Source organism: Nyctereutes procyonoides, unplaced genomic scaffold, assembly GCF_905146905.1.
Source record: "Nyctereutes procyonoides isolate TBG_1078 unplaced genomic scaffold, NYPRO_anot_genome, whole genome shotgun sequence".
Lineage (NCBI taxonomy): Eukaryota > Metazoa > Chordata > Mammalia > Carnivora > Canidae > Nyctereutes > Nyctereutes procyonoides.
The window spans coordinates 6,078,505-6,100,480 of NW_026575040.1; the positions used below are offsets into that span (position 1 = coordinate 6,078,505).

General features: G+C 35.7%; 1 protein-coding gene across 4 annotated transcripts in view; it reads left to right on the forward strand.

The window, feature by feature from the left end:
* UACA (uveal autoantigen with coiled-coil domains and ankyrin repeats) overlaps nt 1-21,976 on the forward strand; it is a 94,969-nt gene that overhangs the window by 59,523 nt on the left and 13,470 nt on the right. For 2 of the 4 annotated variants that reach the window (XM_055319759.1, XM_055319760.1), the window contains exons 6-15: nt 2,972-3,042; nt 3,142-3,248; nt 5,641-5,822; nt 7,186-7,223; nt 10,324-10,392; nt 13,376-13,483; nt 14,021-14,053; nt 14,527-14,625; nt 20,491-20,527; nt 21,394-21,446. In XM_055319759.1, the coding sequence (XP_055175734.1) occupies nt 2,972-3,042; nt 3,142-3,248; nt 5,641-5,822; nt 7,186-7,223; nt 10,324-10,392; nt 13,376-13,483; nt 14,021-14,053; nt 14,527-14,625; nt 20,491-20,527; nt 21,394-21,446 (797 nt within the window). The remainder of the gene's footprint in view (nt 1-2,971; nt 3,043-3,141; nt 3,249-5,640; nt 5,823-7,185; nt 7,224-10,323; nt 10,393-13,375; nt 13,484-14,020; nt 14,054-14,526; nt 14,626-20,490; nt 20,528-21,393; nt 21,447-21,976) is intronic. The other 2 variants (XM_055319761.1, XM_055319762.1) reach the window with 1 other exon arrangement.

The following is a 21,976-nucleotide window of genomic DNA, read 5'->3' on the forward strand; positions in this document are numbered from 1 at the left end:
AATCATAATTAGTGCCTGGTGTGTAGTCATTTCTTAATTAATGGTGGTGGTAGTTGTTGGTTTAGGCCTCAGTGCTACATTTCATATCACTGTAGCGTGCTGTATTTTAAAAAAGGATCTATATTAGTAATTTCATGGATTTTATTAATCATACTGTGTATTTAAATGTATTTGCATTATTCTTCAAGTGTCTTAAAGACAAAAGTTAGATATTAAATACCACAGTCTGACCTCTGATGTGACTCTTCTAAGTCTGATATTCTGTACAGTTGACTGGAAAGCCAAAGGAAAGAAAAGTAGCTACCCTCTGTTTTCACATTTATGGAATATATCTGCAGTAGATGAAAGTGGTCTGTGTTAAAAATGCAATATACAAAAAAAATGCAATATACTGCAAATTTCCTTCAAACTTTGGTACCTTAATTTATTTCAACTTTTTTCTTTTTATGTTTTATGTGCTTTTATGATAGTTTAGTTTTTTACATGAGGTGTTTTTTTCTTTTATTTTTGTATAAAGTGGTGGTATTTGCAAAGCATTCTCACATATGTTATCATTTGAGCCTCATAATGATGACCCCTGTGTGGTTTGTGCTTTTAAGGAGAGATCCCTTATCCTGTGTTCTCTGTGGGCCCTCGCTCTGCCTCCTGGGAGGTTCTTACTTGTCCATTATTCTCTAGGGTCACAGATAAATTGTGCAGCAAAGAGCACTGTAGAGGCAGCTGAAGGCTGGAAAAGTCATGAGTGTTAGCAGATTGTCCTTCTGGGACTTTGGGTCATACAGTTCCCGTAAAACCTTGGTAGGCTTTCTAGTTTATTTGTGGCCAGCCACTTCTATTTGTCCATCTCCAAAGTTATTTTCTGAACATAAAGTTTTAACCCTCCTTTATTTCTTGTCCTGTTTGTAGACTGATGACTCTCTGCCTCATCTAATGGCTGCCACCTCTCAGCCATCTGAAATACTACTCTTGAATAGGATTATAATATCCTTACGATGATTTTTTTTTCTTACGATGATGTTCATTCTGAGACTAGATTTTTTTTTCTTTTCTTCTTATTGGAAGGTCCTTGAGAAAAGTTGTGACCAACAATAGTGTGCTATCTTGCAGTTTGACATAGAGAAACAATCAGCTTCCCCACACCTCTGAGGTCCCAAATTTCTAGACATTTTCTATTCCCTTTTCTCTGTGTTCATAAACTAGCTGGTTCTTGCTTGACGTTCTCTGTTTCTTTTCCATACCTTACTAGAAGCAGTAAGCAGCTGCCCAATATGCACTAAAATTCTGGCTCTTTCCTATTGCTTCAGCTTGAAAGGCTCCATAGTCATATGGTACACTTAAATGATCACGGATGATAGCTCTTTCAAATGTTTTGCCACAGCATGAAAAAAAATCACAAGATTTCTAGCCTGAAATATGTTTAGTCACTCCCTAGTACCCAATCACTAAACCAGTGCCATATGATTTAGGTATTTATTGTAACAGCACCTACCTCCTGAGAGCAGTTTTGTCTCAGGAATAAGGCTAGGCTGCTGTGACAAAGACACCAGAAAATAACACTGGCTTAAAACCCACAGATTGCTTTCTTTCATGTCACAGTCCTGATGTTCAGATTGGCTTGTGCTTCTGGTCACTGTGGCCATTCAGGGACCCAGGATTTCTTCCATTTTGCCATTTTACCATCGCCTGGGGGGTTATCCTTGTCTATACAGCTGAGGCTGATGGCAGGCACTCCTGCTTTCCTGCTAGTAGGAAGGGGAAAGATCATGGAGGAATGTGTAAACCACTCTTTTTAAGCCCTAGAGTCAGAAGGTAGCACACGTCACTGCTGTCACATTCCACTGTGAGATCTAATGCACGTGGTTGTACCTGCATGCAAGGGAGTCTGGGAGGTGAGCCCCTGTATGCCCAGCACAGCTTCATTATCATGGAAGAAAGGGTGATCACGGTTTAGTGAACAGTTGGCACTCTCCACTATGCTATGGCACCTTTAATACTGACTTTACTGGTTCAATATATTGTAGCTCTGGAATTTATTATGCTTTACATTTTTTTTATTCTTATTTTTAATTGGACCTGAAAGGTTGTTAGTTTTACAATTCCCGAATTAAAGTATTCAGTTTCAGTTTATCCTTTTTTTTTCAAGATTGATTCTGCATTTTATATAAACAACTTGCTGGATTAAAAACAGCAGAAATGAAAACTTACTTGATTTTCTTATGTATATTTGGTTTTATTTTATTGAATTTTACACACACAAAAGAATGCTGACTTTGTCAGTATTTTTTTGTGGTTATGGATCTAGTCTCAACTCATAATAAACACTCATGGGGAGTATTTCTGAATAATAATATAAAAACTTTTAATAAAAACTCATGGGGAGTTGAAACAATATTATTTTATGAAGTTAACAATTTTTTTTCTTAATACAAATATGAACCCTAGTGTTGGTCGAGAGGAAGTAGTGTGTGGTTTTATAATATAATTTTCAGCAAAATGACCCTGTTTTGCATCATTAAAGCCAGACATCTCAATCTCTGCTTTTAAAAGGAAATATGAATTAAAGGAGTCGAACCTTATTTACTGTGATTCTTCTATAAAGACCTGAATATGATTCATTAAAAAAAAATGAGCTAATTCTTCGAGGATCAAGTCTGTTATAGCCACATTTAAGAATATAAGTAGAAAATTTAAATATCTTTATTTCCATGTTTACATTTAAGGTAGCAGTATATTGTCTTCTGCAAGGGTGACAATATTCCTTGGTCCCAGTAAATTGTATACAACATTTATAAAATGATCTGGTCTTAGCCATGTTCAATAATGGGGACTTATAATGCTACACTGAGAGTGGATGATGTGAAGCTTGGTAGTTTAGAAATTGAAGAGCTTATGCCTTACATGGACGTAGCAGAGCACCATGTGTCTTACCAACAGATGTTCACCATTTATCATTTTCCTTTGTTCCTCAAAGCAATGGCAGACTGTCCTTCCAGCATACAGCTGCTTTGTGACCATGGGGCCTCCGTGAATGCCAAAGATGTGGTAAGTCAGTCATGTTTGTCATTTCAACTCATGCATTCTAACTTCTATGTTTTGAGAGATTTGTTGTCTTAATGCTGTTTTATTTTCCTTGTTGCTTAGGATGGGCGGACACCGCTGGTTCTGGCTACTCAGATGTGTAGGCCAGCAATCTGTCAACTGCTGATAGATCGAGGGGCAGAGATTAATTCCAGAGACAAACAAAACAGGTAATTTTTTTATCACAGCTCCGCAGACACCAGCTAGATTCACAGTGACTCTGAAACTCTGCTGCTGTGACTTGTCCTTTCCATCCCCCTTTGGATATCTCTTTCCTTGGAATTAGCACCCACTTCTTTTTCTTTCTTTCTTTTTTTTCCCCAGAGTCTGATGAAGGAAGGAGAGGGAAATAGGGGGAGATGACAGGGTAAATGGTAAATGTGGAATCCAAGCAGTGATTGGAGCCTGTGTTCAGGTTAGAAAACCAAAGAAAGAGGAATTACATTCCAGTTATTTATATTAAAGTTTTAAAAAAATCTTTAATGAAAAATAGGCTTGGATAAGATATGAGGGTGAAGTATTTTAAAAAAATCACACCTCTGGTCTGCTTCTTTGTTAGTGAATCTTTTGAGAATAAAGGTTCTTGGGTGTCCTGAAGCTTGGCATTTTTCCGTAGACTTTCTTGATGTATTCTCTCTCCTTACCCTGCCTGGGCTTAGTGCTGTCTCCATCTCTGAAACCGAGTTCATTTCTGCACCCTGAAGATCCCTGTGCTTATTTTTGCTTCTGTGTGTTCCATGTCATTTTAGTAGGCGTCCTCTAATACTTTCCATAATTCTTCCCTTCCTCTCCTCTAGGCCTAGTGTATGGTGGTGCTCTATTATAATTCTTAGGTTCATAGTTACAATGTTTCCGACAATGGAATATCTGAAATATATCCCATCTCCTACTTGGAGCATTTCAGTAATTTATAATAAATTTTTGGTATTTTGTAAATGATTACTAGTAAAATTGTTGGTTCCTTTTGACTTAATTTTATTCTTCTAAACATATATCCTATTTTTTGTAGTTCACTGGAAACACACGTGTAATAAAAGTCTTTAGATGTCGGATTTTATAGCTTTCCTTGTTTTTATTGTTCAGACCTCTCAAAGGAGGAAATTCTTAAGCAATTAAATCATTAATGTGATTATTAAGGAAGTGGCTTTTTGGCATTTGTTTTTGCAGATACTATAATCTGGTTCCAAGCATGACTGAGAAAATTGGGTTTAAAAAATAAAGTTTAGGATCAGAGGAGGATGATCGGGTTGATCCATGTATAATGCTTTATTTTTTTTTCTATAGATCTTCTATTTTCCTAAGCACTTTGGAATGCCCCCCCCGCATACACACACACACACACACACACACACACACACACACACACACACACAATGAGGTAGGGAAATGTATATTAAATAGGCAAGGTAGCAGATGGCTTTAAAAAAAATTAAAATCTGGGATGCCTGAATGGTGCAGTCAGTTGAGCTCCAGACTCTTGGTTTTGGCTCAGGTGGTGATTTCAGGGTCATGAGATCAATCAAACCCCAGGTTGGGCTCCATGCTCAGCACGGGATCTGCTTACGACTTTTTCTCCCTTTCTCTCTCCCCTTCCCACTGCTCTCTTGCTCTCTCAAATAAATAAATCTCAGAAATAATTAAAATCTTAAATAAAATTTTAATATAAAAACAAGTTAAAACTCTGTTTTTTTCTTGCTTTATCTGTAATATTTTTCCCTAACAACAACAACAAAAAACTTTGTTGGTGGTACCTGGTGTATATAAAATTGTATTCCAGTAATTATTGGGAAGTATGAAAGAGAAATAGGATATACATAGAATAAAGGCAAGAATCTGTTTTCTTATGAAATCCAATATTTTCAGTCAAGGACTGTGTTAGATATAGGATAAGTCAACCTCATTTCATTAGATATTTTTTGGTTTCCTCAACAATTAAAATAGGAATGGGACAAAATAATTTCAAGGGTCCTTCTAAATGTCCATGATGATTCAGTTGTTTACATGGTATTATTGCTATTTGTACTTTTAATTGTTTCAGTGCTGATGATACTGTCAGGGCAAAATAAACCAGTGGTCCATGATAATGGGGATAATTAAGAAAGGTTTATCAAGGAGGCAGGATTTAAAATTAAGTGTGAAGATATGAAGGTCTCCAGTTAGGAGAAGGAAAGATCTTTTGAGGAGAGAAATCAGAACTGGAATCTGGATTTGTTGAAGAGGTTTGCATGATGAGGTTCATTCAGTTCAGGAAGGGACTTGGATAGTTTGGGTTTATAGCTATCGGTTTTGAGCAGATGGGGTGACCTTATCAGTGGTGGAAGATTTTTGTGGTAATTTACTTGTAGAACATGGAAGGACTGGAATAAAGGAGATTAGTTTGGTAGTAGAAGTAACAAATGCATGTAAGCTGATGCAAGATAAAAATATGAAGTAAAATCTGTATAACAAGTATGACTTTTAAAAGTAGCATCTATTCTTTAGGAAGGGGACTTCTGGAATGTTTCTGAAATATTTTCTTGGGTCTTTCTCAAGGTCTTTTATTGCTTCTGTCTTCCTTCTTAGAACTGCTCTCATGCTTGGTTGCGAGTATGGTTGTAAGGATGCTGTAGAAGTCTTACTTAAAAATGGTGCTGATGTAAGCCTGCTGGATGCCTTGGGCCATGATAGTTCTTACTATGCAAGAATTGGTGACAATCTGGACATTCTAACTTTATTGAAGACTGCATCAGAAAATACCAACAAAGGTAGGTAGCAAAGTAGCTAGAAAAGCCTAGCTTAATAAAGAGCAGCTTTTAAAGACTCAGATGGTGGAACTGCAGTTGGTAAGAAGCAAAGCATTCCTTAATGCCACACATCACTGGTCTATCTCCCTCTATGCCATGGCATTGTGTATTTGTGTTGTAGTAGTCATTTGCTTTGAGGCTGTGCATGTTGCGTGTGTTGGCTAATTTATCAAGTAAAGCCTCCGTACTATGGAGTAAGTTAAGAAATGGGGAGAAAGAGCCAAATCAAGTGTGTTTTACTAATATGTATCTGGATTTTTGATGAGGAGGTTTGCAGTGCTTGGCTTTTATACTTACAAAGTTTTAAAAGAAAGAATCATTGTTTGAACATGTATATAAAATATTCAACTAGTATTTATCAGATATCTGTACCAAATAGTTTTTTTGTTTTTTTTTTTTTAAGAGAAATATCCTTCCAGTCTTTTCTCTATGTGTGAAGTTGAGGTCCCATGTAGTAAGTTGCAGATTACTTTTTGTGTAATAAATTTTGAAGGGTTTTCCCTCATAAATATTTTGTCAATAGTATGATTTTTATTAATGCATAAAATTCCATATATTAAAGTCTAATGTAATTAAGTAGTTTTCTGTACATGTCATTTAAGTTGTTTAGAGTTTTTGCTAATGTGTATAAAAACTTAATGACTGTTGTTATGAACACACATTTTAGCATATTTTTATTATAGTCTTAGGATCAATTCCTAATAAATAATAGTGAAAGGGAATATAAGGGAAGGGAGAAGAGATGTGTGGGAAATATCAGAAAGGGAGACAGAACATAAAGACTCCTAACTCTGAGAAACAAACTAGGGGTGGTGGAAGGGGAGGAGGGTGGGGGGTGGGGGTGAATGGGTGACAGGCACTGAGGGCGACACTTGACGGGATGAGCACTGGGTGTTATTCTGTATGTTGGTAAATTGAACACCAATAAAAAATTAATTTATTAAAAAAAAGGATCAATTCCTAGAAATTGAATCATGGGTTTTGGGAAATACTCATTTTACGCTTTTGATATATATTGATAAATTGCCTTCTAATTCTCGAGTGTTAAAAATTTTGTATTTTGCAATTGCCTTGCCTTCCTAGCATTGAATATTATCTACGTGGATGTAGTCATAGCAAAAAAATTAATAATTTTGCAATTTGACAGGTAAAAATAAGTCATTGTCATTTTAACTGAAAGTAGTAAGCTTTAGAGGGGAGTTTAAAAGTGATTTCCTTAATGACTCAATTGTATAGTTAGGGAATCCATGATTTGTAATCTACCCAAGGTAACCTCTTTTACTATTTCCCTCTCTCCTCTCTTTCTCTCTCTTTAAATCTTTAGGGAGAGAACTTTGGAAGAAAGGACCATCTTTACAGCAGGTAGATCTTAATTTTAAAAAATTGTATATATTTTGCAATTTCAGTAAAGTATCAGTTAATGATTAAATGTAACTGTTTCAGGTTTAAGTGCATGCTGTTTTCTCTGCTCAATCATGCCCATGTAGAACCCTGGTATTAAGATCCTGAGGCTTTGATGTAATCACTCAGCTTGAGACCGTGGATCTCAAGTACAGTAATATAAAGAGTATATCCAATAGGAAATAAATAGCCTCCTGATTGCTGACTTTGAACATCTAGTCCTTTCAAATATGAGATATTGTACTTTGTTGAGATTCTTAAATTATGAATTTTAGCCTACTAGGTCATAAACATAAACATTTCCCCCCTACTAATAGAGTGAAATGTTTACTGTTCCTGGAAAATTCTTTCAATGCTGTAAAAAATAAAGAAAACAAATCAAAAGTGATTAATATTGTGATTTCAATACCACTGTTAATAGTTTGCTTTCTTTGTGCTTCTTTTCCCTTGTTATTTAAAAGGACTTTGAAAAAACACAATACATGAAGTAATTCATACTTTGCTCTAGTTGTATTATCAAATCACTATGTAACCCTGGTTTTGTGTCCCACCTAGTCTCAGTAAATGTCTTATTGTTTTCCCCTAATCTCTTCAGGTTAGCATAAGTGGGGCTGGTTTACTGCACTGTCACCATCTTGCTCAAGAGCTAGTGTAGGCAGCTTTCCTCTTCTGTTGGCTGTTCCCTTCCAGACTTTCAGCTTTTCTCTAGTGAGAGGAACCTGAGCACTTCCAAACCCTGAGGAGAGTAATCAGGTACCTTCTGAGAAATTCTGATCATCATTCTCTCTGCACATCATTCCTCTACCTCTCACCAGAATCCAAAAGCTTTATTAGAGCATGTTTTCCTCTCTAGTCCATCAGAATTAAGTAATACATTCATGCATGGGTCATGTCTGCTGTCACCTTACCTTTCTATCTGGAGCAGCCCTTTCCACCTTCTCCCCCATTCCTCAGATGACCTAAGTGGAAGTAGAGTGGGAAAAAATGCACCATGTTATGTCTGTGCAGCTATCTTACATGGGATCAGAGAAAAGTGGTTTCCGAAATATACATATATTTAAAATAAAGAATCATTGAGTATTAATGTGGGAATGGCATTCTACTTAGTGTTCTAGGAGGTATCTAAATGAATACACAGAGTTAATATTCTGCTAGGAGTGGTAACACTCAGTACTTCCATTTTTTGTTGAATATGTTTTAAACTATCTGCTGTAAATAGGATTTGTTCCTGTACTAAGGGACATATAGTCCCTGTTATCAAGAAGACTACAGTATAGTTTTAAAAATAAGACTTATTCAAATTCAGTCAGAGACAGTTGTCATTTGATCTCATTCATTTGAGGAATTTAAGAAACAAAACAGAGGATCTTAGGGGAAGGGAGGGAAAAATAAAACAAGACAAAATCAGAGAGGGAGACAAACCATAAGAGACTCTTAACACACTGAGGAAATAAACTGAGGGATGGGGTGATGGGTAACTGGGTGATGGGCATTAAGGAGGGCACGTGATGTAATGAGCGCTGAGTGTTGTATAAGACTGATGAATCACTCAGCTCTACCTCTGAAACCAATAATACATTATATGTTAATTAATTGAATTTAAATTTTAAAGAGACTTATTTGGTTATTTGCTTAACAGACCTCTGTGGGGCACTTAGTATGTGTTCTAAGTGCTAGAGGATCATAGTGTACAAAGTTGTCTCATGTTGCTCCCAGCCTACTGAGAGAAATGAAAACAATAAGCAAATGCTAGTATTTGGTATCATAGCATCTGCTTTGAAGAGAAGTGGAACAGGATTAGGGGATGAAGAGGGGAGAAGCAGGAAGCTATTTTAGATGATGCAGTCAGCAGAGGCCTCGTCAGGAAGTGACATTTGAGCAGAGGCCTGAAGGAAGAAAGAGGGGAGCCACAGGGCTCTGTAGGAGAAGCCTCACGGGCAGAGGGCAGGGCAGGTGCCAATGCCCTGAAATAGGAATATGTTTAACACATCCATGGGGCAGTAGAAGGTCAGCACGGAGGAGTGATCTGCACATGATCAAGGAGGAGAGGCGGGCGACGTAAGCGATTGCCAGATTATGAAGGACCCTCTGAAGGGAAGGCAGCGGGGATGAAGGAAGAATGAGGAAATGGATCAGATCCCACACAAAGAACAGTCCTTTGCTGGAAGGAATTAGGCTAGAAATATAGTTTGGGCCAAGTCATGGATATGGAATATCTCTCTAATGCAACCTAATTCTAAATACAGACTCATTTGAATGATAGTGAAAACATGTAGTTAAACAAAACTCAACATATAATGCAAAACATAAAAAAATTTTCTTGGAGAATTAAAGCACTTTTTTTTTTTTTTAAGCTTTCAGAAAGAAAGACAATAGCTTTCTAAATTGTTATGTAGATTTAAATGTCAGTTTGGGCCAGAAGAAGGTTATATGCTCTCTTGTTTAATAATTGTGTTATGTTTTTATTAAAGCAAATCTCTAGGCTGGAGTAAGATTTCAAAGCAGTAAGTGTACAAAACAGAGCATGTACTGAACCAAGTCATTTAGAGATCTTTTTTATATAGCGCTGGTCAGAGGATTGTCTGTCTCTTTCTTATCATACCTTTGATATTTTATCAGTGCATAAGGAAATAAATGATTTCCATATTTCCTTTCAAAGTTAATATAACTCCCCTTCCTCCTTTTTAAGTACTAGATTTTTCCTTTGGGAATGGCTGATGACGCCTTATATAGTCCAACTTTAGTTTTATGTCTAGTACAAATTCTACTTTTTAAATCTTGGTAACTTTAGTTAAAATAAGTCCTTAACAGTAAGGGTTTTAAATTTTATTATGTTTTAGTATTTTGAAATCAATTACACTCTATTTATTTAAAACCTCTATCCTTAAAGATGCTTTCCACTTGGAGTTTTAAGTGCAAACACTGCCACCTTGTGTTATGTACAGCAAAATTTAATGTTGGATAAGCTGCAGATCCCTAATTGGATATGTTGCCTACTGAGGAAAATGTACTTTTCTGTATTTCCATAGTTGCTAACATGTATTCTCATATTTTGCCAAAGCGAAATTTGCCGTACATGCTAGATGAAGTAAATATGAAGTCAAGTCAGAGGGAGCATCGAAACATTCAGGTAAGAAGGAAAAAAATGGTATCTTCTTTGTAAAGGATTGCAATGTTGTTTGTAGTTGGGTAGGGTGGAAAGAGAAGTAGCAGGGAATGTGGGGGAAATAAATGGGCAGCGGAAGGGAGGACAGCCTGCTATATTTCGTGATTCTGTTTTCTTGCCCAATCCCTTATAAAAGAATTGATTTTTAATATGAATGTTTGTGTCCCATTATTTTACAGAAAGTATTATTTTAGTATGTATCTGGAAGCAAATAATTTATCAACTTTATATAACTTTTTTATTGATTTAAATATACCTGTTTTGGGCCATAAATCCTAAATTTGTATTCATTTTAGAAAGCTAAGTACTGTGATGAAAAATGATGGTTATTGTTAACGTAAATGAATATTTATTTTGTTTAAGCATTTTTTTATTTTGATGAGGAAAAACCACTTTGTTTAACCATACATTTTATGTTCGTCAGAGTGTTCAGAAAATAGTTATTATATGGATTATGTCGGAGGAGGATTCCATAATGAAATGGTCTGTGACTGAAACGCCATTAAAATATAAATCATGTAGCTCTTTTCCATATGATAAGGCAAAAGCATTTTATTTTGTCTTTTATACTTTACTATGTAGTATTAAGAAAGTGAATTCTAGCCCTAAATTGGAGTGTTAAATGTTTCATCAGAGCACTGAAATAATTAATGTAGTAAAAGCATTAGGACACTTTCATAAACTTGAGAGGTTTAAGCAGAAGTTAAAATGGCATATTTTGTTTCCAGGTGATGCTTTTATTTATTTTATTAGAATCATGGTGGTTTGCTGTCTTGTATATACTTGTATTAGTTAGATAGCATAGGACCATAATCTTCTACAGGCACTCCTTAGAGACACTGCAGTTCAGTTACAGATCATCCCAATAAAGCAAATATTACAGCAAAGCAAATATCGCAATAAAGCAAGTCAAATGAATTTTTTGGTCCCAGTACATATAAAAGTTATGTTTGCATTATACTGTAGTCTATTAAGTATGTGGTAGCATTATATTTTAAAAAACCAATATATATGCCTTAATTTAAAAATACTTTATTGCTGGGGTGCTGGCTTAGTCAGAAGAACGTGTGACTCTTGATCTCGAGGTCATAAGTTTGAGCCCCACATTGGGTGTACAGATTACTTAAATGTTTTTTTTTTTAAAAAAAAAAAGAAAAAAAAAGGAAAAAGAATAAAAACACCTAATTGGTAGAAAATGCTAGCCATCATTGGAGTTTTCAGTGAGTTATCATCTTTTTACTGGGGATAGAGGGGTGCCTTGATGATGATGGTGGGGAGTTGTTGAAGGTTGGGGTGGCTGTGGCAATTTCTTAAAATAAGACAGCAATGGATTTTGTCACATTGATGAACTTCCTTTAACAAAAGTTTTCTTGGTAGTGTGCTGTTTGACAGCATTTTCCTCACAGTAGAACTCTTTTCAAAATGAAGATCTTCTCAAACCCTGCTGCTTTATCAACTAAGTTTATGTCGTATTCTAAATCCTTTCTCACCATTTCAATAATCCTCACAGTATCTTTACCAGAAGTAGATTCCATCTCAAGAAACCACTTTCTCTGCTCTTGCATAAAAAGCAACTCCTCAGCCATTAGTTTTATCATGGAATTTGCTACCAATTCAATCCCATATTCAGATTCCTCCTCTAATTACAGTTCTCCTGCTTTTTCTACTACATCTGTAGTTACTTCCTCCACTGAAGCCTTGAACCCTTCAAAGTCCTCCATAAGGGTTGAAATCTACTTCTTCCAGACTCCTGCTTATGTTGGTATTTTGACCTCTTCCCATGAATCAAAAATGTTCTTAATGGCATCTAGATTTCCAGAAGGTTTTAATTTCCATTGCTCAGATCCATCAGAAGAATCTCCATCTCAGGTGGCCATACAAAATGTATTTCTTGAATAATAAGCCTTAAAAGTTGAAATTACTCTTTGAGCCATAGGCTGCAGAATGGATGTCTTATTAGCAGCCTTCATAGAATTCATAGAAGAGACTTAGGGCTTTGCTCTGGATTAGGCTTTGGCTTAAGGGAATGTTGTGGCTGGTTTGATCTTCTCTCCAGAGCACTCACACTTTTTCCAAATCAGCCGTAAATCTGTTTTGCCTTCTTATCATTCATTTGTTCACTGGAGTAGCGCTGTCCATTTCCTTCAAGAACTTTTTCTTTTCATTCACCACTTGGCTAACTGATACAAGAGGCCAAGCTTTTGGCCTTTTCCAGCTTCTGACATGCCTTCATCACCAAGTTTAATCATTTTTAGCTTTTGATTTAAGGTGAGAGATGTGTGACTCTTCCTTTCACTTGAACACATAGAAGCTATTATAGGGTTGTTAATTGGTCTAATTCCGATACTGTGTGTCTCAAGGTATAGGAAGGCCTGAGGAGAGGGGGAGAGGTTGGGAAACAGCCAGTGGGTAGGGCAGTCAGAACACATACAGCCTTTATTGGTTAAATTTGCCATCTTAGATGGTCACAGTTCATGGTGCCCCAGGACAATTATAATAGTATCTTTGAGGATCACTGATCACAGATCACCATAACTAATATCATAATAAAAAAAGTTTCAAATATTTTGAGTTACCAAAATGTGACAGAGACACAAAGTAAGCAAATGATGGTGGAGAAACAGTGCTGATAGACTAGCTTGATGCAGGGTTGCCGCAAACCTTCGATTTGTGTAAAACAAAACAAAACAAAACAAAAAAAAAACCACACACAATCTCTGCGAAGCACAGTAAAGCAAATCTCTATAAAACTAGTATGTGTATATATTATTTCTGATCTATAAATTTTAAGTCATTTCAATGTCATTGAAACTATTGTGTCTTTGGACTTAAAGCTGTTTTATGTATGTATATATCTGTACTGGATAACAAACTGCTTTTAAAAATTCCTTCCATAAGAATTGCTCTGTTAAGCCTGGTCTAGCACCTGTTATCTTTACTATTTAAGGAGCTGGAGATTGAAAATGAAGATTTGAAAGACAGGTTGAGAAAAATTCAGCAAGAACAGAGAATATTACTGGATAAAGTCAATGGTTTACAACTACAGCTGAATGAGGTAAATAATCTACATAATAGTAAAAAATTAAAAACTGTTTAACTATCCATGATCATCATTGATAACAAATCATTAATGATCACCTGCCACGTCAAGTCATGGTGCTAGATGCTAAAGGAAGTACAACCAGGTTACTGCCCTTGAGGAAAGTTCTATCTTACTGGGATCTTTACGTGAAACTTTCAGTGTCACATGTAAGAATAGGAAATACTGTTAGTGTACGGTAATAGCGAAGCACTGAACCATGGTTGGAGGGGTTGGAGAGAGAGGAGTAGACGAAAGATGTGAGGAAGAGGATTAAGGAGTTGATAACTAATGGGTTCTCAGAAGAATCAAAGTGCTTTTGAACGTGGTCAGTGGGAGGAACGAGTGACAGCTCAGACCACAGAATTGGTCATCTAGAGACATTTTCTCCTTACGTCCGTGTTTGCAATCTTAAAGACACGTGCCAGTTTTTTTACAAAGATATTCACTGAGCTCATGCCTTTAAAAATAAACTTTCACTAATGAAAATACATTTCTTCTTTTTATATTTAGGAAGTGATGGTTGCTGATGATCTGGAAAGTGAGGTAGGATGTTAGATTTTACTCTAAAGCTGTAAAATCTTATGTAAATTGAAGATGATATTGCTGTAGAGGTTTGAGTCCTGAATTGAGATGGGCACAAGGATTAAAGGGAAAAACAAAACCTACTGTGACTATAAAAATATGTTTTAAGTACAGAAGCATGGCATTTTATTGTTATTGCCTCTGAGTGCCTCATTTTCTGTGAAACCTTTTATGAAAAGGTGTAAAATTCTAAACATTATAAATAAAATGTCTGAAAATTTAAGATTTGAAACAACCAGCAGAAATGTGATTTTTCACAGTATTGTTTGTATATATTATATATTTTATTTGTATATTTGTAGAAATTTTGAACTCTACTAATAGTTTAAAATACTAAAAAAATCAAAGTAATTCTAATTCACATTTTCTGAAACACATTTTTAACTCCGTTGCACATAGTGATTTTGCTCTGTGTTCATTCCTTTCCATTCCAGAAAGAAAAGCTGAAGTCTCTTTTGGTGGCTAAAGAAAAGCAACATGAAGAAAGCCTAAGAACTATTGAGTCTCTGAAAAACAGATTTAAATATTTTGAGGTATAGAAAGCTTAAATAAATTATTTTGTATAACACATTATGGGCAGTGCTAAGGAGCTTGGAGTCAGGCTTGAATTTGAATGATTACTTTCTTCCTTATTGTGTGACTTCAGGCAGTTTACTTAAAGTCTCTGAACTTGCTGCTGCTTTTGCAAAATTGGGGTGATGCTGCCTTTCTCCACAGAGCGGTTTGCAAAGGTTAATTGAGACCACTGAACTGACCTTCGTGGGCTGGGCATTCCCTTCCGTCCCCTGTCCTCTTCCCTTGCCTTCCTCTTTGTCTTTACCTTTATAGAACTTCACACTCTCTTACCTGTATATTTACAATGTTTATGATGGTGATAAGAACAAAGTGTCAAACAATGAATGGCGTATTTCCAGGATTGGTGATAAGAACAAAGTGTCAAATGAATAGTGTGTTTCCAGGATTATCTCAGAAAGGGTTTTGTGTGTGTATGCATTAACTACAATGCTTGGTGGAGAGCAGTGTATCAGTAAGGCTCAGTTCATATACTCAGCTTTAGTTGAATCAGTTAGCTCTTAGTTTTTCCAAAGTTGTGGTATTTGTTAAAGTTTTTGTTGAAATACAGTGTACATTATAAAGTGCACATGTTAAAGTGTGTACATTGAAGAATTTTGACAAGTCAAACACACCAAGATCAAGAAATAGAATATACCCAGTACCTAGAAGCCTCCTCACACTTGCTTCCTTCACGACCCGTGCTTCCTGCCCTGACGTGCCCACTCCTGAAGAGTGGAGTTTTTCACCTGCAAAGTTTGTTTTGCAAGGCCATAATGAATATTTTAATAAATATTGTTCATCGGGGATCCCTGGGTGGTGCAGCGGTTTGGCGCCTGCCTTTGGTCCAGGGCGTGATCCTGGAGACCCAGGATCGAATCCCACGTCGGGCTCCCGGTGCATGGAGCCTGCTTCTCCCTCTGCCTGTGTCTCTGCCTCTCTCTCTCTCTCACTGTGTGCCTATCATTAAAAAAAAAAAAATATTGTTCATCCCTGGGGCTGCTGAAGAAAGTGGCTAATTCAGTATGAATCTTTTATCTTTACTGGGGACTATAACCCCAAAGTACATAAGAAAAGCAATTATTTTCTTTGGAGATGAAAAATATGTGTGCAGTGATGAAAAAAAATGTAAAGACATGATGGTTGCCTGAAAAGAAATCAGATACAAAGAGTATATATTTCGTGATTTCATTTTTACAAAATTCGTAATCAGACAAAACTAATCTGTGGTGATGGAGGTCAGAGTAGAGGCCACTCTTTGGTGAGCAGTTACCGACTAGGGGCGTGAAGAAGCTTCTGAGAGTGCTGGGAACGTTCTATGTCCTGATCTGGGTTGTGATTACATAAGGTATACATATGCAGACATTTATTGCACTGCACATTTAACATTCATGCACTGTACTGCAGATGAATTATGCCTTGATGCATGTTTGCATATATAGGACTGAATTCTGAAGATTATTCAGAAATACAGGTTCATAAGCTTATGAACTAGTAGAGTGGCTTCTATCTTTCACATTTGAAATATTTTTTTTAAAAAAAAGATTTTATTTATTGAGAGAGAGAGACCATGCATGTTTGTGTGTATACGTGGATGGGGTGGGGGTGGGGGGGAGCAGAGGGAGAAGCAAACTCCCTATTGAGCCTGGAACCCAACGAGGGGCTTGATCCCAGGACTCTGGGATCATGACCTGAGCCAGGGAAAATGCTTAACTGACTGAGCCACCCAGGCTCTCTGAAGATGTTTGTTTTTAAGGTTAATAGTGAAACTAGTAATAGCTAACATTTTGTAGCACTGACCGTGTGCCGGGATACTGCTCTGTGCACTGTACATGCATTTCATAGACACATCAACTCTGTATGGTAGATCCTATTCCTTTCTCCATTTCGTAAATGAGGAGACAGAGGCACAGAGCAGTCTATTTATGAGGGGCTCTGTAAGTAAGTGGCAGAGCCAGAACTTTGAACCTAGGCGATCTGACTAGTTTTATGCTCAGATAGCTTGAATGAGAAAATACTGATGTGTATATGAGATTCCTGAGGTGTCCATCAAAGTTGGATATCTATAATCAGATACTATTTATGTGTATTACTTTTCTTCTACGAGTGGACTCTTGCATCTTAAGAATAACATGTTTTTCTGCAGCTTTCGACACACTTGGGAGCCAAGTCTATAACTTTCAATGAGGTTATAATATATTGTAGAAAAACAACACATTTTTGTCTTATAAAAACAACACTTATATTTTAGGATACTGAGAAAATGTGGTTAAACTAAGAGCAGAAAATAAACACACCTATAATCCTAGCACTCTCAGCCCCTGATTGATCTTTCAGAACTTCCTTTGTGCATAACCTGTGCATGCACATTCAACAGGTGGGAATATTGTTTTATAACTTTCTTCCCATAATCCAATGGGGACATTTTCTTTAGTTGATATATAAATTAATTTTGATGAATTTTTATACTAGAAATGAGTGTTTGACTTTCAAGAAGAAAATTAGAGGCCCACTTTGTATGTGACCCAGTATTTATGAAAGTAACCATTAAAAGCTAAGAATGTATTATTTATAAATATTGAGTACCTACTGCTATATCATCTCACATGATAAAAATTCCTCATAAAGTGCCGACAGGAATGCTGCATTATGTGTAATATATAATATATAGGCAGTATCCTTATGTTGATAGGAAAAATATGGGAAACTATGGGTATTTTAGAACGAAGCTAATTTTATGTTACAACTCATCTGTTCATTTTTATTTGGGTAATCAAGTAAAAGTAATAAACCCAAACTAAGTTTTTTTGAACTCCTTATGTGTGTAGGTCTCCCCCAACCTATATATGTATAAGCCCATTTGGTAGCTATTGCAAAGTCTAATATTAAAAATTATATAAAACAAAGAGCTTAACTAAATTTAGACATATTTCCATCTTTGGGACGCTACGGATTAGTGGAGGTGGCATTAACTTAGTTACAGAACTATAGACCATTTTATTGTTGTCACCTATTTGATTTTGACACATAGCTTTTAGTACACACACAGATACACAAACATGAACTACATCTTCCCTTTTTTCTAACTGAAAATAGATGATATACAATGTTGCATTAGTTTCAGGTACACAACATAGTAATTTAACAACTCTCTATGTTATGTTGTGCTCACCACAAGTGTAGCTACTGCCTGTCACCATATAATGCTGTTATAAATACTATTGACTATATTCCCTATACTGTACCTTTTATCCCATGACTTATTCATTCCATAGCTAGAAGCCTGTATCTCCCATTCCTCTTCATCTGTTTTGCCCATTCTTCTACATCCTGGTTGCCCTGCAGCAACCATAAGATTATTTTCTGTATTTATGGGTCTGTTTCTACTTTTTGTTTATCTGATAATTTGTATTTGGCATTTCACAGATAAGTGAAATTACAGTTTTGTCTTTCTCTGTCTGATTTATTGCACTTAGCATAATTTCCTCGAGGTCCATCCATGTTGTGCAAATGGCAAGATTTCACCCTTTCTTAGGTTGATATTTCAGTGTGTGTGTGTGTGTGTGTGTGTGTGTGTGTGTGTGTGTGTGTGTACGTCCACCACATATTCTTAACTATTCATCTATCGATGGACACTTGAGTTGCTCCCATATCTTGGCTTTTGTAAATAATGCTGCTATAAACATAGAGGTACATCTATCTTCTTGAATTAGTATTTTTGTTTTCCTTGGGTAAATTACCCAGTAATAGAGTTACTGGATCATGTGGTATTTCTATTAATTTTTCAAGGAACCTCCATACTGTTTTCTAGAGTGGCCACACCAATTTACATTCCTACCAATAGTGCATAAGGATCCAAGTGTTACTTTTTCTATACATCCTTGCCAGCACTTGTTATTTCTTGTCTTTTTGATATTTTGATATTTTTACATTATGGGAAGTGTAAGGTGGTATCTCATTGTGATTTCACTTGCATTTCCCTCATGATTAGTGATGTTGAGTGTCTTTTCATGTGTCTGTTGGCCATCAGTATGCCTTCTCTTATAAAATGTCTATTCATGTCCTCTGCCTATTTTTTAAATTGGATTATTTTTGGGGGAATGTGGGGCTTGTGTATGTTTTTCCTGTATTTTGGATATTAATTCCTTATCAGATATATGTTTTATAGATATCTTCTCCCATTTGCTAGGTGGCGTTTATATGGTTTCCTTTGCTGTGCAAAGACTTTTTATTTTGATGTTATCCCAGCAGTTTATCGTTGCTTTTGTTTCCTTTGCCAGAAGAGACATATCTAGAAAAATGTGGCTATGGTCAATGTCAAAGAGATTATGGCCTGTTTTTTTTTCTAAGAGTTCTATGGTTTCACATGTCATATTTATTTATTTTTTAAAAATATATTTTTTTAATTTTTATTTATTTATGACAGTCACACAGAGAGAGAGGCAGAGACACAGGCAGAGGGAGAAGCAGACTCCATGCACCAGGAGCCCGACGTGGGATTCGATCCCGGGTCTCCAGGATCGCGCCCTGGGCCAAAGGCAGGCACTAAACCGCTGCGCCACCCAGGGATCCCCACATGTCATATTTAGATCTTTAATCCTTTGAGTTTATTTTTGTGTATGGTGTAAAAAGTGGTCCAATTTCATTCTTTTGCACATAGCTGTTCAGTTTTCCCAACACGATTTGTTGAAGATACAGTATTGTCTCCATTGTATACTTTTGCCTCCTTGGTTTTAAATTAACTAACTGTATAAGTATGGGTTTATTTCTGGGCTCTGTATTCTGTTATGTTGATCTGTGTGTCTGTTTTTCTGCCATTACTATACTGTTTTGATTACTATAGCTTTGCAGTGTATGTTGAAATCTGGAATTGTGATACCTCCAGCTTTGTTCTTCTTTCTCAAGATTGCATGGGCACTTTGGGGTCTTTGTGGTTACGTACAAATTTTACAATTATTTGTTCTAGTCCTGTGAAAACTGCTGTTGGTATTTTGATAGGGATTGCATTGGATCTGTAGATTGCTTTGGGTAGTCTGGACATTTTAACAGTATTAATTCTGCCAATCTGTGAGCATGGAATATCTTTCCATTTGTGTTGACTTCAATTTCTTTCATCAGTGTTTTATAGTTTTCAGAGTACAGGTCTTTCACTTCCTTGATTAAGTTTCACATCGGTATGTCTTTACTCTCGTAGGTATAATTGAATTTATATGTTCAATTCTGACTTGAAAAAAGGACCAGTTCAAATAGACTTCAATTCAGAATACCTGAAGTTTCTCCTTTATTCTCCTTCTCCTAACTGATGCATTGATGGATTTATTTCTGATTGTGTGTAGGCCTTGCTTCAGTGTCATCTCCAGCTCTGTCTTCTTTTGCCTTCCAAAAGTAATCTGTATTTTATAAATTCTGAAAAAAAGGGATTTCATGAATATTTCACAGTCAGTGAGGCAGGGTTCCTGCTCCTAGCAGTGGGAAAGTGAATACTTGATGCATGTAGGGCATTTTCTTCCTTTTGAGGTAAAGAAGCAGCACAGAGTATGCATTGAAAGTTGTTTCAGTTCATTTGAGGCTCACTTTCTTTTTTCTTTTGAGCAATAAAGTTTTTCCTTGAAACACTTGGCTGCTTTTATTAAAATGCTTAGTGAAGTAGTTTATTCCCACCTGGCCTCTCAAATTGTCACTAGTGCTGTGTCTTTTTATGGTTTCAAGTAGAGTAATACTCAGCAGATACAAGGAATATTGAAATGTGGTTTTAATGATTGGATCACTTAGAGTTAAAATAGATACAGAATTTAACAAAATGAAGCAGTATTCACCTAAAATTTTTTTTATGCTTCTGATTTCAGAGCGATCATTTAGGATCAGGAAGTCATTTTAGTAACCGTAAGTACAAAAGCATAGATTATCATGACCGTCCCCCTAGCTTAAACAAAGAAGAATGTTTATGCTTATTTATTTCATCTAACTGTATATGAATCTTGCCGCTAAACTTCTACTACTTGTGTGTTATGCCCAAACACTTGGGAGTAGAAGGGGTGAAGATACTACTGCAGCCTCTAACATAAAATCTGGTAAAACTGGGGCTCTGATTTTCCCTAGCCACCTATTTTTAAATTGTATCTTGTATGAGTTACCAAACTTGCCTTGTTGATTAGTAGACACTTATCTTGTGATATTGGAGCTTATTTTTTATGAAAAGAAACATAGTTTTCTGAGTTGGAGAAATCTTTGGATATAGTCTCAATGCAGAGAGGCATTTTAAAATTAGAAGTTACATAAATACTTATTTCTTAATTATTTTAAGACTGATTAATAACTTTTGTGTATTTGCTGATTATAAATAATTTCTCTAGAAAATCCATTTTTTTGCTTCCCAGTAAATATTAAATTATCCTCAAGCTAAGTACAACAGTAATATTTATTCCATAAATTGTAAAGAACACCATTTTTATTGTGACTGATTGTAAGATTATTTTATAATAATTATGTAGCTTATGTAGTCTAACAGTCATATATTTCTAAAAATCAACTTAGGATCTATGCAGAAGAATATGATTACTTCCCTTATGTATGTAGAAATAATAGGGAAAAACAGGAATATTTTAGAACATGGATAATTTTATGTTGTAACCCATGCTTTGGTTTTTTTTTTTTGAATAATAGAGGAGACATAATAACACCAAATCAATTCTTAGCCTACTTTGGTGTGGATATTTAAGTTAAGATATCATTTATTTGGATTTATGTAGGAAAAGAAGATATGCTTCTCAAACAGGGTCAAATGTACATGACAGATTCACAGGTAATTCTGTTTTGATTTAAAAAAATTTATTAAAAATATTTGTGCCTTTTTAAAAAGAGGAAAGCAGCATTATATATCAGTATATATACATTGAATATGGTTTTCATTATCAAAGAGAAATTGTTCTTGGTGTTCTGAATTTAATAAAAGCAGATATTACTGTTTCTGGTGCCCTCTAGAGTGTTTTTGATGACAGTAGCTTAAATAAGGGATTTGAATTACAATTCCACTGTCCTTGGTAGTAAGCTTTTATTTATTAACAGTGTTTGGTCAGCTCTTCTTATTTTCCCATATAAAGGGGAAGACAGATATGAATAATTCAGAAGTAGATTTTTTTAGCTTTGAAATGTATTTTTCTTGTATTCAAATATATATTCTATGTGTTGGAAATTCACTTCAAAATAAGGAAAGCTTCCAAGAGGTAGCGGTGTCTGATTTTCTTGTTTGTCTGCTTCTTATTTTTAATTTCTAGTATATATAAGTTTGCATTTTTAGCACCTTCCATGAACTGAACTGATAAAAATTTGGGC